The following is a 19,142-nucleotide window of genomic DNA, read 5'->3' as shown; positions in this document are numbered from 1 at the left end:
TGTTTGATAGAATTCACCTGTGAAGCCATCTGGTCCTGGACTTTTGTTTGTTGGAAGATTTTTAATCACAGTTTCAATTTCATTACTTGTGATTGGTCTGTTCATATTTTCTATTTCTTCCTGGTTCAGTCTTGGAGGTTATACCTTTCTAAGAATTTGTCCATTTCTTCCAGGTTGTCCATTTTATTGGCATAGAGTTGCTTGTAGTAGTCTCTTAAGATGCTTTGTATTTCTGCGGTGTCTGTTGTAACTTCTTTTTCATTTCTAATTTTATTGATTTGAGTCCTCTCCCTCTTTTTCTTGATGAGTCTGGCTAATGGTTTATCAATTTTGTTTATCTTCTCAAAGAATCAGCTTTTAGTTTTATTGATCTTTGCTATTGTTTTCTTTGTTTCTATTTCATATATTTCTTCTCTGATCTTTATGATTTCTTTCCTTCTGCTAACTTTGGGTTTTGTTTTTTCTTCTTTCTCTAGTTTCTTTAGGTGTAAGGTTAGATTGTTTATTTGAGATTTTTCTTGTTTCTTGAGGTAGGCTTGTATAGCTATAAACTTCCATCTTAGAACTGCTTTTGCTGCATCCCATAGGTTTTGGATCATTGTGTTTTCATTGTCATTTGTCTCTAGGTATTTTTTGATTTCCTCTTTGATTTCTTCAGTGATCTCTTGGTTATTTAGTAACGTATTGTTTAGCATCCATGTGTTTGTGTTTTTTATGTTTTTTTCCTTGTAATTGATTTCTAATCTCATAGCGTTGTGGTCAGAAAAGATGCTTGATATGATTTCAGTTTTCTTAAATTTGCTGAGGCTTGATTTGTGACCCAAGATGTGATCTATCCTGGAGAATGTTCCATGCGCACTTGAGAAGAAAGTGTAATCTGCTGTTTTTGGATGGAATGTCCTATACATATCAAATCTATCTGGTCTGTTGTGTCATTTAAAGCTTCTGTTTCCTTTTGAACCCAGTTTTGTCTGGCTCCAGTATCTGAACCACTCTTTTCTACTCCTGCTTCCAGTAGTATTATCTAATCATCTCCATAACTTAGTAACTTAGGTATTGTTGGTCCCAGTTTACAAATGAGCAAACTGAAGTTCAGAGAACTTTGTGGTGGCTAGTCTTGATAAGGCAAGATTTGAATCTAGCTCTGTGGGATCACAAAGTCATGCCTGTTCCTATGAGAATTGGTAGTATAGGCTGTAGAGGAACAGAAAATTTACATTCTTGGTCTATAAAACTTATAAATCAAACAGATTCCTTTTGTTATTATTTCTTTTCTCCTGTAAAACTAGCACAATGCCAGGAATATAGGAGAAAAATATTCAGGAAGTAATTGTGTGTGCTAAGTAAAAAGAGATGAAAGAATATGGGAACAATAGCTGCCTTCCTTTTTTTCTTATAAAAAAGTCTCAATCGGATATTTTCCTCCTTAAGTTCTCAGCTTTAAAGTTACCTTCTCAGAAAAACCTTCTCTGACCACCTTTTTAAGTATACTCCTTATGCCATTATTTTCTATCACAGCAACTTGTTTATTTCCCTTATAGGGCATCACAATTCATATTATTTATTGTTGTTACCTATGTTTAGTCTTTCTCTCACATAGTTGCCCATGGGGGCTAAGACCACAGTGGTCTTCTTCATAGATGTACCAGGAGCCCCTAGTACAGTTTCTGCCACATAGTACGTATTAAGATATTTGTGAAAGAAAAAATTTGCACCAAAATCAGCAAATATTGCATACTTTCTGCAGAACAGTGTTTTTCACATTTCGATAAAGGGAAAAATTGTCATGAATGCCCAGTGTTGATAAAAATAATTTTATTGTAATATTGAATATGTATACACATTAAGCTAAGTATAAACTCAAGCATATTGCTCTTAAACAACTGTAAAACCAATTATTTTTACAAAGTAAATAAAACTACCAAACTGATAAATTCAAATTGACATTAATCTAATGCAGCTTCTCAGCATTGGCACTACTGACATTTTGGACTGGATAATTCTTTGCTGTGGGGGCCGTTCTGTGCATTGTAGGATGTTTAGCAGCATCCATGACCTCTACTTGCTAGGTGCCAGTGGTATCCCCTGAGGTGTGGCAACCAAAAATATCTCCAGACATTACCATGTCCCTTGGGGGCAAAATTGCCCTCACTGAGAACCACTGATCTAATGTAATATATACTATTGTTTTGCTAAAACTAAATTGTCAACATTGAGTTTAATGGTAGAATGACTTTTCTGCAGATCTGGCTCTCTGTTTTCTATTTTTACTTCAGTAACTCTTATGAAGAGAATGCCTGTTCATATAAGTAGGTTGTACCAAATGGTACCAATAACTTTAAGGTATCGTTTGTTGTTTCAGAGTAACCAGACCTGGAACTTTTCTAAAACTCTGCCAACAAACACTGCTCAAATGCCAATTTTAATAGGAGTATCACTTAATAACTGAGTAGAGCTGTCCTAATAAGAAAAAATTGCTGACATGTATTGAGCACTTGCTATGTGCTTGGCATATGTGATTTACATGTATTAATTTATTTAATCCTCACAATTATCATCTTTATAGGTATGAAAACTGAGGCACAGAGGGGTATTGCTTGCCTAAGATTTCAAGCAAGTAAGAGGCAACTCAGGGATTCAAACCCAGGCAATCTGGCTCCAGAGACCAGGTTCTTAAGGACTATGTCATGCTACCTCTTAAGTTGTTAACTTGAAGATATGGTTAGCATTGTGTCATTAAAATCTACATTAAATAGATTCCTAATCAAATTATTGTGGAATCAGTAACAGAAAAATTCTTCTTTGCCTATTTATTACTACAGTTACTGTCACATAAAGATGGCTTCCACAAAATATAATACAATATGAATGTGAAATATTCTGAGTTCCTTGGGAGTAGTAAATATGTCTGATTTTGTTCACTATTTAATCTTGGAATGTTAGCACAGTGCCTGGGATAAGTACGTGGTCACTAAAAGTTGGTTGACTCTCCAAAGAAGATATACAATGGCCAATAAACAAATGAAAAGATGATCAATATCACTAATCATTAGGGAAATGCAAATCAAAAGCACAATGAGATATCATTTTATACCCTTTAGGATGGTTATTACCAAAAAACCAGAAAATAACAAGTGTTGGTGAGGTTGTAGAGAAATTAGAACCCTTGTGCATTGCTGGTGGAAATGTAAAATGGTGCAGTCCCTGTGGAAAACGATATGGTGACTCCTCCAAAAATTAAACACAGAATTACCAAATGATCCAGCAGTTTTATTCCTGGGTATATACCCAAATGAAGTGAAAGCAGGGACTCAAATAGATACTTGTACACCCATGTTCATAGCAGCATTATTCACAATAGCCAAAAGGCAGAAGCAACTCAGATGTCCATAGACAAATGAAGTGAATAAACAAAATGCGGCATGTACATACAATGGAATATTATTCAGCCTTAGAAAGGAGAGAAATTCTAACATGTGCTACAACATGGATGAACCTTGAAGACACTATGCTAAGTGAAATAAGCCAGTCACAAAAGGATAAATATTGTAGAGTAGTCAAATTCATAGAGACAGAAATTAGAAGGGTACTTGCCAGGGTGTGTGGGGGAAGGAACAATGGGGAGTCATCGTTCAAGAGGTACAGAGTTTTAGTTTGGGAAGATGAAAAAGTTCTGGAGATGGATGGTGGTGATGGTTGCACAACAAAGTGAATGCACTTAATGCCACTAAACTGTGCACTCGATAATGGCTAAAATGGTAACTTTTATGTATATTTTGCTATGATTTTTTCCTTAGTTGATTGAATGAATACATTCTCCCACTACTATTTTTCTGCTTGAACTGCTGTGAAATCTTTACATACCATACTAAGCTATCATTTGGCCGTGATTTAAATTAAAAATACAAATGAAAATATGGACACTAAATTATATGTCCAGTTATAAGGTGCTTTTACAGATTATAATATGCTACGTTAATTTTACATTTTTATCAAAATGAAAACAAAATTTAAATTTTCATAGAGAATTTGTAAATCCTAAGAATATGTCTGAGAAACCTCTGGAATCTGCAGAACCAAGAGTCAGCAATATTGCTCAAGAGACTTTGTTGCAACCAGATCAAAAACCCCATATATCCTTATGGATCATCCCAGGAAGATTCCATAAGGAATAGGTTATATACTTAGCCATGAAAAAGAATGAAATCTTGCCATTTGCGACAACATGGATGGGCCTGGAGAATATTATGCTTAGTGAAATAAGTCAGACAGAGAAAGACAGATACTTTATGATTTCACTTATATGTGGAATTTAGAAAACAAAACAAACAGACAAACATATCAAGACAGAAACAGATGCATAGATACAGAGAACAAATGGTGGTCTCCAGAAGGGAGAGGGATAGGGGGAGGGATGAAATAGGTGAAGGGTATTAAGAGGTACACACTACCAGTTACAAAATAAACAAGTCATGGGCATGTAATGTACAGCACAGGAATATAGTCAGTCTTTTTTTTTTTTATAAATTTATTTATTTATTTATTTTGGGCTGCGTCGGGTCATTGCTGCTGCGCGTGGTCTCAGTAGTTGTGGCTCGCGGGCTCTAGAGCGCAGGCTCAGTAGTTGTGGCACACGGGCTTAGTTGCTCCGCGGCATGTGGGATCTTCCCGGACCAGGGATAGAACCTGTGTCCCCTGCATTGGCAGGCAGATTCTTAACCACTGCGCCACCAGGGAAGCCCCTAGTCAGTCTTTTATAATAACTTAGTATGGTGTGTAATCTGTAAAAATACTGAATCACTATGTTGTATACCTGAAACCAATATAATATTTATACTTCAGTTAAAAAAAAAAACAGGTAGTAGTGGCTGCCTCTGCAGAGGTTGACTTATTTTTAATGTGTACCATTTTGTACTGTTTAAATTCTTTACCATGAATTACTGCCTATTTCAATAAATAACTAATTAAGTTGGGACTGGGGAACAACGTCTTTGTAGTGATTTGGAAATACTTTTGTTATCTAGAACTTACCAGTCTTAAATAGCCATTTTGCAAAGGGAGACAATCGTTCTAGTGAGCAGTGAGTAGCGGGCATCAGCGTTTTTAGCATTATTCCTCTCCTGCAGGTGTCACAGGACTTCCCATTTCTCCATCCCAGTGAAACCAGTGTCCTGAATCGACTCTGCCGGCTGGGCACAGACTACATTCGTTTCATCGAGTTCACTGAACAGTACACGGGCCATGTGCAGCAGCAGGTAGGTTCCTGTTCTCAGGGAATGCACACCTCCCCAGGGCTGGAGCTATGTCAAGCTTTCAATGAATCCATTGGTAATTCATGTGATGTAAGTGTCAAGAAGTTATGAATTTCTCATCACTGGAATTATTCAAGTGAAGGCAAGGTGACTGTACCTCAAACAAGGGGAAAATATACATGGGGACCAATTTAGGCAGATGGATGTAAGAGAAAGTATGCTTTGCCCAAGTTTTAAGAGACCTGAATTAAATCAGTTTGAGCTGGACCAGAGTTCCAGTCCCAGAGGTGAAAACACAAAGCATTATTTCAAATTCCTTTGCCACTCTGCTTCTAACTACCGTAGTCACATTGAGGCAGGCAACTAAAATCTTCAGGCTTCCTTTTTCTTATTTGTAAATAAGAGTTAAACTGGAGAAGGTTCTTGGCATGTGGTAAGACTTAATAAATATTATTGATTAATATAAATTAATTGGAAGTCAGTGCTTTATAGTGTAGAGACCAAAGATCTGTTTTCCTGTCCATCACTTACTGGCCATAGACTGCTTAGCAGTAACCTGAGGCTCAGTTTCCTTACCTATAAAATGGGGATAGATAGTACCTATCTAATAGGGTTGTGGGGATTAAACAAGGTAATTCATGCAAAGTGCCTGGCATATAGTAGACACTCAAATTTTTTTTTTTAAGAGAAATTTTAAAGTTCTCTTTTACTTTTAACAGTCTGCAATTCTGTCAGTGGTAAGTAAGAAGGTTGCTGCATTGTGTGACTCTGATTCAATGATGACTATTTCCCAGTGGAAAGAATGATTCTGGTCGAAGAGAAAGGCAAAGACTTCTAGAAAGGAAAAGGAAGGATGGTTTTCTGAAACAATGCAGTCAGTACCACCTGGCCCCTGTTATATAAACTGGTTGTCAGGCCCTTGGTGGTAATCTATAGGACAAAGGAGTCAGAGAATAATGCCTTATATTTTCATCTCTGGGACAGGGATTCTGATTCAAACAGATTTTGTTGCAGAGAAAAGAATTTAAAATCTAATCAATGCCAGGGACTTCCCTGGTGGTGCAGTGGTTAAGAATCCGCCTGCCAAGGCAGGGGACACGGGTTCGAGCCCTGGTCCAGGAAGATCCCACATGCTGCGGAGCCCATGAGCCACAACTACTAAGCCTGTGCTCTAGAGCCCGCGAGCCACAACTACTGAGCCCACGTGCCACAACTACTGAAGCCCACGTGCCTAGAGCCCATGCTCCACAGCAAGAGAAGCCACCGCAATGAGAAGCCCGTGCACTGCAACGAAGAGTAGCCCCCGCTCGCCGCAACTAGAGAAAGCCCGCGTGCAGCAACGAAGACCCAACGCAGCCAAAAATAAATAAATAAATTTATATTAAAAAAACCCTAATCAATGCCAGTTTGCTATGAAGTCATAATAAGGAGAACACAATGATCAAAGTTGGAACCTGTATACATATTAATATAGATGAAAAGGGCTCTTTAAGTGTTTGTATATAATACTTTTAAAAAACCAAACCTGTCCTATATTCGTGTGACTATGTGGATCTTATATGTGAATTCCTACTTTCCCAAATTCTAAAGATATTTGTAGTACCTCTTTTTTTTTTGAAAAGTAAAAGCAGTCTCATTTTTTCTTTCATTTTGTGATAAATGAAGACATTCAGTTCTCTGGAATGACATGACCAAAACAAAATCACCTGGTTGTAAGCCAATCTGGTCTGTTGCCCGTGCTGTTCTTATTATAGCTGGGAACATTTATCTCCAGGAACTACTAGTATCCTTTGCAGCATCCTCTGGCTACAGTGTGCCTTATAACCTCTGAGCCCAAGCTTCCTACCACATTTGTTGCTGAATTCTGCTATGGTATCTACCACCACCAGAGCCTGACCACGCAAATCAGTACATAGCCAGAAAGGCTAGTCATCGTGGCCTCTAGTCAACTATTAACTGCAATTCCCCCGTGTAGAAGAAGAATGCTTTTACAAAAAAACTGCAGCTTTCTTGAAAGACAAACCATATTTGTTAATAGCCTCTTGGTGAGTGTCTTCTAACTCCCCACGTTGGCTATCAGGTTCTTGTTTTTGATGAATTGCCATCTAGGCAGGAGAAGGGTTGTTAGAAGGAGGACTGAGTTCATTTTATTTATTCAGTAAATAGTTACCATCTGTTCAAAGAACTGTGCTAGGAAATGAAATGCAAAGATGAACAAAATATGGGCCCTTGCTTCATGAAGCTCTTGGTCTAGTGAGGGGACAGATAAACAAAAGTTCAGTTCCAGCACTAAACAGGGATGCTATGAAAGCAACAAAGGGGAAGCTATTAATTCCCTAGGGAGAGTTAGAAAGGGCTTTGCAGGGAAGAGTTGCAGGAGTTGGGTCCTGCAGGAAGAGTAGGTATTTGTCACAAACATGAGCACATAGTTATAAGCAGACCACACTCATTCACAGGGGTGAGAGATAGAAACAAGGCACATTCAGGGAACTGCTGAGTAATTTGTAAATGAAGATGTAAAGTTGGAAGCAGTTAAAGATAATTTTGGAGAGAGAGTAAGGGCCAGAATACAGAAGTTGTTGTATACCACGTAGAGGAGTTTAGATACTACTCTGGGGCAAGGGGAAACCACCAAAGGGATTTAAGCTAGAAGTTATAAGGTTAGAATTGAGCTGTTGAAAACCTCTAGTGACAGTATGGAGTAATACCTGGTTGTTTGTAACATCTGAGCCACTTGGAAAATGAAAACATTATCACATTTTAAAAGGTCTCTTCAGTCAGGTTTTCTTCTCATTGAAGCACTGCTTTGATAGGGAATTATTTAAACCAAAAATTGCCATTAATAAAGGATAATGTCTTCCTTGGGTTTCAGGGTCTGAGCTGAAAAGTTGACTTCTCTTTGTTTGATTTCAGGATCACCATCCATCTCAGCAGGGCCAAGGTGGGTCACATGGAATCTACCTAAGGGCCTTCTGCACGGGGCTGGATTCAGTTTTGCAGCCTTATCGCCAAGCACTGCTTGATTTGGAACAAGAGGTGAGAAGAAATACGGGAAGGAACACCCCTGGGACAGCAGATGAGGACATGTTCCTGATTTGAAATGCCCTTTGATACGGTCAGGTGGTTAAGAATGAGCTATTTTCTGCGTGGCTGGAGGTTAAGTGTGCTCTCTGTGATTGCCTAAGCCATGATCAAAGTGGCGAGCGGATCACGGCAAAGGTTCCTGAGTGAGTTTAGAAGAGCCCTAGCTTTGGTTTTGTCATCACCTGAAAATCAACATTAATAATCTTCTATAAATGACCAATTCTCAATACCCTAAAATGAACCCTAAGCCTACTCTCATATTTGCTTCCGGTTTTCATAGATGAAATAGATTCGAGATATTTTATATGGAGCCATAATCAGAGTGTTTTTTTGTTGCAGTTCCTGGCTGACCCCCATCTCTCCATATCACATGTCAATTACTCCTTAGATCAGGTATGATGCCCAGATAACAAAATGCTTTGGAATCTGTTGATATCATTAGAATAATCTAAATTAAAATATTATTTTTGAGAACTTTTTTCCTTCTGGATTCAGAGCCCAGCATTTGATATTCTGTGTGCTTTCCTAGATCAGAACTGTTTGAAAAGTTCCAAATTTAGTGAAAACTTACTGTGTGATGTTAATGCTCTAGATTGGCCTCAGTATTAGCAATTATGCTAGCCTCAAACATAGAAACTGCTTCTGTCTGCCATTCTCTTTCTATCTGCAGCCAACCCCTGTAGCAAATTGCCTTAGGATACTGGATCTTGGCTGTTCTGTGGTATTGCCATCTTTATGTTAAGTGGGACTATTTAGAAACAAAGGCATTTCCTGAGTTAATTTTTTTTCCTTGTATTTGATTATATACCATCCTAATTATTCTCTCCTTTGCAGTTCCAGCTCCTTTTCCCCTCTGTGATGGTTGTAGTAGAACAAATTAAAAGTCAAAAGGTGAGAACTTTCCTTTTTCCTTTTGCTCTGGTAAGCACCAAGGAAATACTCATAATTAATTTTCCTTTACATTCTTTTTTGAAGAGCCTAGTTTTCAGTAGTTTTTATTATTTATTTATTCATTCAGTGATAGCTGCTTGAGTATCATGCTAAGTATCAGGAATGCAAAAATAAGTTAGGACCCTGCCCTTAAGCACCTCCTGGTCCAGAAGGTGGGGGAAATGATAATAGATATACCCAAGAATGCTGCTGGGTAAGAGAACAATGCTATGGATACTTGGAGGTGAGAGCTTTTTACACTAAGGATTCAGAACTGTTCGATATGGATCTTGAGGAGAAGCAGAAAGTTAATCCTTAGAAAGAAAGAAGGTAGTAGGTTTATCGTTAGGGTACTGGCAGTTTTCTGAGAATTGTTAAATCATTGGGTGAAACCCAGATGTTTATTTTATTAGTTAAATATGCCTATTCTTATCACAAGTTTTTATCATATGCATTGAAAAGTTAGGGTCTCCAGTGTCCAGAGAATGTCTTTTCTGGGTAGAATTAATAATTCTGAGATGCTTTAAGATTTTACATTAGAAGAAGTATCTACTGGTTCATAATTGGATCAAAAAGGACAAATGGATTAAATATGTTTAGTTCATTCATGTTCTTAAGCTGTTATATTTGTGCCTTAGCTTATTAAGAGTGTTCATTTGAATATAACTAGTTAACTAGTCAGTTTGCCAGGTTGCTACTTGATTTTTTTGCTGTATAAGTCTAGAAACTTACCCTCTGCTGCATTCATTCTGTGCTAGCAGAGCCAGCAGGGGAAGTGCTGTTTGACCCTGCAAAGCTGATGGCCCTCACCAAATAACATCGAGCTTTTATTGTGCACTTGTTGCATACCAGGCTCTGTGCTAAGTGCTTTACATACGTTATCACAGTCAATCCTCTAAAAAATCAAATAGGTTAAGGAATGTGCTTAGGGTCACACAGATGGTAGTAAATGGTACAACTAGGATATAAACCCAGGGCTGTCTGACTCCAAAGACTATGCTCTTAACCACTCTACTAAACCATCTTCCAAAATTGGAGGGGAACTTCTAGGTCAGTGGGGTTAGTGTAAGGGTCCATACATGCCGGCACATCTCAGTTGACTTTGAGCTTCTGTTGGCCACAAGAGGGAGAGTGGAAAATGAGTAGAGGGATTGCAGATGGGTGAACCTTCCTTCCTGCCGAGGAGGTTGTAGGAAGCTGAGTGCTAAGGCTCTAAAAAATGAGGTTGTGGGTGAGATTGGGGGAGTGCAAACAGGCACAGGGGATCCTTTTAGAGTGATGGAAATGTCATAAAACTGGATTACGGTGATGGTTGCACAATGCTGTAAATTTACTAAAAATTGTTGAAAGTACCCTTAAAATAGGTGAATTTATTGTATATAAATTATACCTCAATAAAGCAGTTAAAAAAAAAACAGAGGCAAAAGGACATTGAAAGAGGAAGCAGATTTTTAGAAAAGTGTATACCTTGTAAGTAGTCTGAATTAGGCCTTAATCTGAAGTAAGAGCTTTCTTTACCTCTTTTCTTGGAATTTCAACTCTAAATGATTCTGGTTTTTCCTTAGTGCAATAGTTCTCAAACTTCATTGTGCATTAGAATCACCTGGAGCAGATTGTTAAAACCAGATTGCTGGGCCCTACCCCAGAGATTCTGATTCAGTAGGTCTGGAGTGAGGCCCAAGATTTTGCATTTCTTACAAGTTTCCAGGTGATGCACATGCTGCTGGGGGATGGGGTGGGATGGGGGGGGGGGACAGGGAGGTGAGGGTCCATAATTCGAGAACAACTATTGTGGTGTTGTGATTTATAATAAGAAATATAGATTTGGTCTTTGTCCCGTTTCTGGCACAGAGCTTCTAAAACTCAGAATTTCCTAAGTAGTAAGGGCAGTAAAGGTGTCTTGATATTCATAACAAACCCCTTTCTACCACACCTGAGTTTGTTAATGAGGTGATTTTGGGAAAGCACTTAAGTATGGGGCTGGTTGCCAGGGGAACCACCCATGTGATTGGAGAGTTGGAACTTTCAGTCCCACTATTCCCACCTGACCTCTGGGGAGAGAGGAGGGCAGAGGGCAGAGAGCTGGAACTTGAGTTCGATCACCAATGGTCAGTGATTTCATTAATCCTGCCTGTGTAATGAAGGCTCCATAAACACCCAAAAGGACGGGGTTTGGAGAGTTTCCAGGTTGGTGAACCGGAGTGCCTCTGTGTGCCACCATGCCGGGCAGAAGCTCCTTTGTTCAGGACCTCGCCCTATGTATCCTTTTCATCTGGGTGTTGATTCGTATCCTTTAGTATCCTTCGTAATAAATAGGTAATCTAGTGAATAAGTGGGTTTCCTGAGTTCTGTGAGCTGCTCTAGCAAATTAGTGGAATCCAGGGAGGGGGAACCTCTGATCTATTAATCAGCCAGTTAGAAGCACAGGGAACAACCTGAACTTGTGATTGGCGTCAGAAATGGAGGGCAGTCTTGTGGGACTGAGCCCTTAACCTGTGGAATCTGATGCTATCTCTGGGTGGATCGTATCAGAATTGAGTTGGATTGTAGGCCCCCCAAGCTGGTGTCAGAGGATTGCTTGGTAGTGTGGGGAAACCCCCCACACGTTGGAATTGGAGTCAGAATCAGAACTATACAAAAATCTTATGAGAAAGTTTATCCCCATTCTCTGCAGATTGCGCCCTCTTGATTGAGTATAGAATATGAGATTGTGCTACATGAACTATTAAAATGGAATTCAGCTTGACAAGGCTGTATTTTCTACAGATTCATGGTTGTCAAATCCTGGAAACAGTGTACAAACACAGCTGTGGAGGTTTGCCTCCTGTTCGCAGTGCACTAGAAAAGTAAGTCATGGCTTCACTGGGGCTGGGAGGGGGAGTGGGTGGTCAAGTGACTTGATTTTGCACAAGTTTTATTTTCAGGTCATCTCAGGTTTCCTTCTGGGAAAAGTTATGACCAGGATGGAAAAGCCCTATGAGCAAAGGAGCCCATGTAATCCTTACGGTGGCTCAGAAATTGCAAAAAGGGGGTTTTAATAAAGTGTTGAGTATTGAAGCAAGGCTCTAGATGCCTGGATGACCTTGAGGCAGTCCTTTTTCATTTTTGGATCTCATTATCCTTGGAGAATATCCACTACATGTGCTGGATTATGCTTAACTATGTCTAAATATGTGTATTTTGAGTAGCTTTATAATCTTATAATGCCACTCTTAAGAATTGTATCCTAACAAAATTATTCAAAAGAAGAAAATAACCATATGCACGATCATTATTCACTGCAATGTTGTCTACTGTATTAAGAAATTAGAAAATTACCAGCAGCAGAAGAAAGCTGATTAAAGATATATTCACTTGATAGACTATAACGCAATTAAAATTACAAATACTATAACAACAGGTAAAAATATGTTTTATAATACTATCTGAAAAAAGGATACAAAATTTTATGATTACAACTGTATTAAATGTGGAGTATGATCAAAGACTGCCTGTAGAATGTTCCACAATCTGGATTTTTCTGATTATTTCCTCATGATTAGATTCAGGTTGAACATTTTTGGCAAGAATACTACATAGGTCATATTATTTCCTGTTACAGCATATCAGAAAGCACAAAAAGTAAGTTTGTCCCATTACTGGTGTTAAGTTTCATCACTTGGTTTAGGTGTTTTCCACCAGATCTCTCTGTTTTAGAGGGACGTTTTCCCCTTTGTCATTAATATGTTCTCTGAGATGTGATCCCTTGAGACCATGTGAATATCCCATTCTCCTTTCTGCATTTTGTTTCAGTCTCTGCATTTTGTTGGATAATACTTTTTCAGGTATATCAGCTTCTCACATACTGAATCTACTTTCCTTATGTGATTCCAACAAAAATAAAAACTAATTTAATACTGTGTTAGCCAAAAAGAGACTCCTGTAAGTCCATTTAATTTTAAAAGGAATCATCCATTTTGAAACTTACTTTACTCAAAAAGAGGGAAAAAAATGTGCTTCTTCTAAAAGACTATCAGAACATTTACTGAACATTTCAGACTTTAGTACACTGGTTAAAAGTTTGGAAATTTACCACTTAGTTCATCTGCAGACATTTAAGTTAAAATAGCACAGTTATTTTTAGCTTAATTGGTCATTTCCCTTCTGCTGACCAAACCCTCAGGCCTCTGTTTATCCTGTAGCAGTTTAAAGCATGGGCTTAGTGTCCTCTTAGTGGACTTGTAAGGCTCTTGCTTTCCTCTCCACTCAGAATCCTGGCCGTGTGTCACGGGGTCATGTACAAGCAGCTCTCAGCCTGGATGCTACATGGACTCCTCTTGGACCAGCACGAAGAGTTCTTTATCAAACAGGGTCCATCTTCTGGTAGTGTCAGTGCCCAGCCAGAAGAGGATGAGGAGGATCTGGGCATTGGGGGACTGACAGGAAAACAACTGAGAGAACTCCAGGACTTGGTGAGAGCCCAACCAGAAGCCTAGCCTTCTCCTGCCAGGAGTCGGAAAAGTCTACAGCTAGATGACCTTTTGGTGACTTGCCCCTGCCCCCAGCCCCCAGCTCATCATAGCCTGGGCACCTTCCATAAATTCTTTAAATGTAAACACTTGGCTTTATCTTGGCTTAATACTTAAACTTAATGCCTAACAATGTGAGACTATAAAATAGAAAATATATTTGTGAGATTCCTTTTGTTTCCCCTCTTCCTGGTATACGCATTTAAGAGAATAATAATAAGTCTTGTCTCTTCAGGTAGTCTTGTAGGTACCCAGAGCTTTTACATGCAATTTAGAGTTTTGATTAGACTCCCCAAAGTCCTCATTGTTCTTATTCATTCATCCATTCATTTATCCTGTTACGTTTTATTGAATGCCTGTTATATGCCAGGTACTGTTCCACATGCCACAACTGCATAAACAAATAAAATGTAGTAGTCCCTGTCCTTAAAGAGCTTATAGTTTAGTGGAAGATATATTACAGTGTACTAAGTGCTCTGGAAAGAGTAAGTATGGGTACTCTGGGAACATGGTCTTAGAGTAACTAGAGACGGCTTTTCAGTGGAATATATGTCTAAATTGCAAAGAATTTGGGAGGAGGACTTCCCTCACGGTCCAGTGGTTAAAACTCCGAGCTTCCAATGCAGGGGGTGCGGGTTTGATCCCTGGTTGGGGAACTAAGATCCCACATGCCGCACGGTCAAAAAGAAAAAAAAAAATGCCAAGCAAAGGGAAGGACTGTGTAAAGTACAGAGGCCATGAAGGACATGGCTCATTTGGGGAAGCATTAGTAATTCAATTGAGAGAGTCAAGTAAATAAAGGCTGAGATGTAGAGTGTAAGGGACAGTGGGGAGGGTGTGGGAAGTGGCAGTCAATGAAGCTTTTGAGATGAGCAGAGGTAAGATCATGAAAGCCCTTGTAAACAATGGGAAGAAATTTAGACTTGAGCCTGAAGAGAGCTGGGAACTGTGAAGAATTTTAGGCAAGAGGTTAACCTACCTCTGTATGTTAGATCAGACTTTATGATAGATCACTCTAGAAACTGTGTGGGGAATCGTTTTTTAAAAAATTAAGATTAGCAGCAAGTAGGTCAGTTAGAAGAATGTTGGGGACATTAGCTGAAAAATAATGGTGGCCTACACCAAGGGTGGGAACAGTAAATATGGTGAAGAATAAAGAGGCTTGAGAGATATTAAGGAGCTGGAACAGGTAGGTCGTGGTGATTAATTGGCTATGGGTCCAGAGGGAAGAATCAAGGATGATACCCAAGTCTCTGCCTTTAGTAGTGGGCGACTAGTGACGATAAGGAACATGGATTGCTGGTGTCAGGGGAAAGAAGATGGGTCTAACTTTGGACACATTGAGTTTGAGGTGCTTGTAGGAAATGACCAGTGGGCTGAGCCTAGAGCTCATGAGAGTAATCTAGCTTAAAGTCTTAGGAGTCATCGGCATACAGAAGTTTTTAATTTGGGGTCCATGAGTGGCTTCAGAGGGTCTGTGACGTGTATGGTTATATATTTTTCTGGAACGTCCTAGCTTTTATAATTGCAGAGTCCTGTGATGCAGAAAGATTAAAAATATCTCTTATGATGATCAGTTCAGCCTTAGAAGAAGACGTGATTGTCTAGGAAGAGTGTTGAGAGCCAGAGGAGAAAAGGGTCTAGGATAGTGCCCCGAGGCACACCAGCACCCAAGCCCAAAACTAAAAGGGTGAATAGCAGAGATCAAAGGAGTATGGAGCCTGAAGTTCCAGTTGGAGCTGGATAAGGGTCAACTCAAAAGCAAGTCAGGGAACAGAAGGGGCCTGAGTGATTGGGTGGTGAGTGGGCTAGATCAGTAGTTCTCCAACTGTAGAGTACCTCAGAATCACCTGGAGAGCTAGTTAAAACACAGACTGCTGGGCCTACCCCCCAGGTTTTCTGTAAATCTGGGGAGGGGCTTGAAAATTTGCATTTTTAACAAGCTCCCAAGTGAGGCCCATGGTGCTGGTCCAGGAGCCAGGCTTTGAGAACCACTTGGCTAAATGAGTCAGGCTTGTGTAAAGAGCTGGGAAGAGCAGGCATATGCACAAGATAATAAATCGTAGACATGTAGATCTGGAAAAAAACAAAGATCAATTATTCCATGGTACAAGTAAGGAGACCGGGTTCCAGACGTACTGCACAAGTTTTTACACAGTAGCCAAGGCAGAGGGCTAAAATCCTAATGTTAATAAAACCACTGCTATTTCCACCGTGCTATCTTGCTGACTAAAAATGGAATACACTTCTCTAGCACCAGTAATGTAACAATTATGCAACTTCAGATTTAAAGTCCCTGCTTCTAGAAAATGTAAATCACGGGTTGGGAGAGCTGCCGGATGTTTCCTTGCTTTCCCTTTCTCACTTCCTACATCATCTCTGATACGGATTGTTTCTTTGACCAGCGCCTGATAGAAGAAGAGAACATGCTGGCACCGTCTCTAAAGCAGTTTTCTCTGCGAGTGGAGACTCTGCCATCCTACATTCCAGTGAGGGTTGCTGAAAAAATCCTGTTTGTTGGAGAATCTGTCCAGATGTTCGAGAATCAAAATGTAAACCTGACTAGGAAAGGTAGGAATCTCCTTGCCCAACCGTACCCCATCCTCAAAGGCTTATTTGATGCTGTGTGGCCCCAAAGTCTGCCTGGGCAGAGTGGGTGGTTACTGACCTTTATGTGCTGAGATTTCAGCACAGCTGTGAGTGACATGCTTAACTGAGAAGCAGGTGAAATAGCTGTGGCACTGGGATGAGAAACCCTTGCCTGTGCAGGTTCCCTGTCTTCCTTTGACAGTGCCTTCCTGTTTTGCAGGATCCATTTTGAAAAACCAGGAGGACACTTTTGCTGCAGAGCTGCATCGTCTCAAGCAGCAACCCCTCTTCAGCCTGGTGGACTTTGAGCAGGTGGTGGATCGTATACGTAGTACTGTGGCTGAGGTTTGTCTTTCTTAGTATATTTTCTTCAGAAGAAAATAGGTTAGTTCCCCCCAAATTGAGTACTTGACTTTTGTTTCTTCTTAATGTGATTAGAACTTAAGTTGGAGGGAATTGAGAGAGTTGAAGGGCAGGAAGTAGAAAATAAAAGCATTCTCTCTGTTTTTAATAATAGAACTGCCTTGGCCTTTTCCCACCTGACAGGAGTTTGATTGTTAGCTAGTTAGTTAATTAATTAGTTGAATAAAGGGAGGTCTTGGTTTCATTTCAGACTGTCAGCATTTTGAGTCCGTCTGTATAGTTGGCAATGACTTCAGGGAATCAACTGATTCTGACTAAATTTAGTGCCTTACTTATATTTTAGAATGGCTTTATTATGTATTCTTTAATTTATTTATTTTTAATTAATTAATTTATTTATTTATTTATTTTTGGCTGTGTTGGGTCTTCGTTTTTGTGCGAGGGCTTTCTCTAGTTGCGGCAAGCGGGGGCCACTCCTCATCGTGGTGCATGGGCCTCTCACTATCGTGGCCTCTCTTGTTGCGGAGCACAGGCTCCAGACACGCAGGCTCAGTAGTTGTGGCTCACGAGCCTAGTTGCTCCGCGGCATGTGGGATCTTCCCAGACCAGGGCTCAAACCCGTGTCCCCTGCATTAGCAGGCAGATTCTCAACCACTGCGCCACCAGGGAAGCCCCTGTATCCTTTAATTTATGGATATAATAATCTTTTTTTTTTTTTTTTTTTTTTAAATTTATTTATTTATTTATTTATGGCTGTGTTAGGTCTTCGTTTCTGTGCTAGGGCTTTCTCTAGTTGTGGCAAGCGGGGGCCAATCTTCATCGCGGTGCGCGGGCCTTTCACTATCGCGGCCTCTCTTGTTGCGGAGCACAGGCTCCAGACGCGCAGGCTCAGTAATTGTGGCTCACGGGCCCAGTTGCTCCGCGGCACGTGGGATCTTCCCAGACCAGGTCTCGAACCCGTGTCCCCTGCATTGGCAGGCAGAGTCTCAACCACTGCGCCACCAGGGAAGCCCCTGTATCCTTTAATTTATGGATATAATAATCTTAGGAAGGCAGAACAAGTAATATTTTTCCATTCTTATAAATGAAAAAAAATTCTCAGAAAGCTAACTTCTCTGATGTCACATAGTGAGTAACAAAGGTGAGCTCAGAAGCAAGTCTTTGACTCCTAGTTCAGTGTTTTTAAGTGAATTGTGCTTTATCCACCAATTTAAATTGTGACCAGTAATTTTTCAAATGGGCATATGTTCTGTGGCTTATAATAAGATTTGATGCACAGGTGTGTGATAATGTGAAATGAGATCTTTTGTTAGTTGTGTTAACTGTGTTAGTGGTTTTCAACTCTGGCTATGCATAGAATGACGTGGGGAAATCTGAAAACATGCACTTGCACCAAATCCTTACCTCCAGAGTTTCTGACTCATAGGTCAGGAGGGAGTCAGTACTGTTAGGTACTTGTATTTACACCAGCCAATCAACAAACCTCTGCAGGTGATTTTGAAGCACAGGGGCACTAGGGTCAGTGTCTAGAATTGCTGAGATTAGCGTCAGATATACTCATGTTGGAAGCACAGTAATCTGTCATGAATTTGATTTCCTTTTCTGGTCACTATCTCAAAAATTCCAAGGCACTGGAGACAGAGCTGTGATGTAGACATAGAATATTAGCTCTTGAGGTGACCTTGAAGTATCACTTGATTTGATTCCTTATGGGAAAGTAAATATCTAAACTACCCAGAATACATATTTCTGTCCATTCAGACTTTCAAGACACTGCCTCTCCATCTATAGCCAAGGCAGCTGTTGTCTAGGGGGCTGGTGCCTTCACTCCCTTTCATCTTATTGACTTGATTTCTCTTCTGTTATCATTTTTGTGGTAACTCTTTGGGAAATATAGCTAATGGAGGAAAGTAAAATTTTATTAAACGAATAACATAGAGTTTCAAAATTGTTTCCTTGTGAAATTTTGAAACACATATGATGCTCAAAATTATATTTCCGGTTTGTAAAAATGATAGACAAAGAATTGAAGCTCAGACTCTTGGAAGCTAATACTTTGACAGCTATAATTGTAACAATAATAACAGCTTAAAGTAATAAAAGAGAGTATACCAGGGAGGAAAAGGGGACAGTGTCTTGCAAATACATATCATACTCACCCCCTTTTGGATCTCTTTCTCTCCTTTTTCATATTTTAAAAAGGTATACATACCATATGAATCTGTTTATATGAGGTTTAAAAACAAGCAGCGCTAATCTGGTGTTAGATGTCAGGATAGCATTTGCCTTTGGTAGGTGGAAAGGACATGGGTGGGCCTTTCAGGATGCTGGTTATACAGGTGTGTTCATTTTGTGAGAATTCTTCAAGCTGTAAACTTACAGTTGGTGCACTTTTCTGTATGTATTTTAGTACTTC

At 39.7% G+C, this 19,142-nt stretch overlaps 1 protein-coding gene across 2 annotated transcripts in view; it reads left to right on the top strand.

The window, feature by feature from the left end:
- The window catches only part of TUBGCP4 (tubulin gamma complex component 4), a 56,683-nt gene that overhangs the window by 3,971 nt on the left and 33,570 nt on the right, over positions 1-19,142 (top strand). For both annotated transcript variants that reach the window (XR_009007502.1, XM_057543031.1), the window contains exons 2-9: positions 5,127-5,255; positions 8,166-8,288; positions 8,676-8,729; positions 9,171-9,227; positions 12,033-12,112; positions 13,516-13,717; positions 16,180-16,345; positions 16,584-16,708. Coding sequence is in view for 1 of the 2 variants with exons in the window: in XM_057543031.1 (XP_057399014.1) it covers positions 5,127-5,255; positions 8,166-8,288; positions 8,676-8,729; positions 9,171-9,227; positions 12,033-12,112; positions 13,516-13,717; positions 16,180-16,345; positions 16,584-16,708 (936 nt within the window). In the remaining variant the exon portion in view is untranslated. The remainder of the gene's footprint in view (positions 1-5,126; positions 5,256-8,165; positions 8,289-8,675; positions 8,730-9,170; positions 9,228-12,032; positions 12,113-13,515; positions 13,718-16,179; positions 16,346-16,583; positions 16,709-19,142) is intronic.

The sequence above is a fragment of the Balaenoptera acutorostrata genome, chromosome 3 (genome assembly GCF_949987535.1).
Source record: "Balaenoptera acutorostrata chromosome 3, mBalAcu1.1, whole genome shotgun sequence".
Classification (NCBI taxonomy): domain Eukaryota; kingdom Metazoa; phylum Chordata; class Mammalia; order Artiodactyla; family Balaenopteridae; genus Balaenoptera; species Balaenoptera acutorostrata.
Note: the sequence above shows the minus strand (reverse complement) of the source record. Positions and strands in the feature narration are given on the sequence as shown.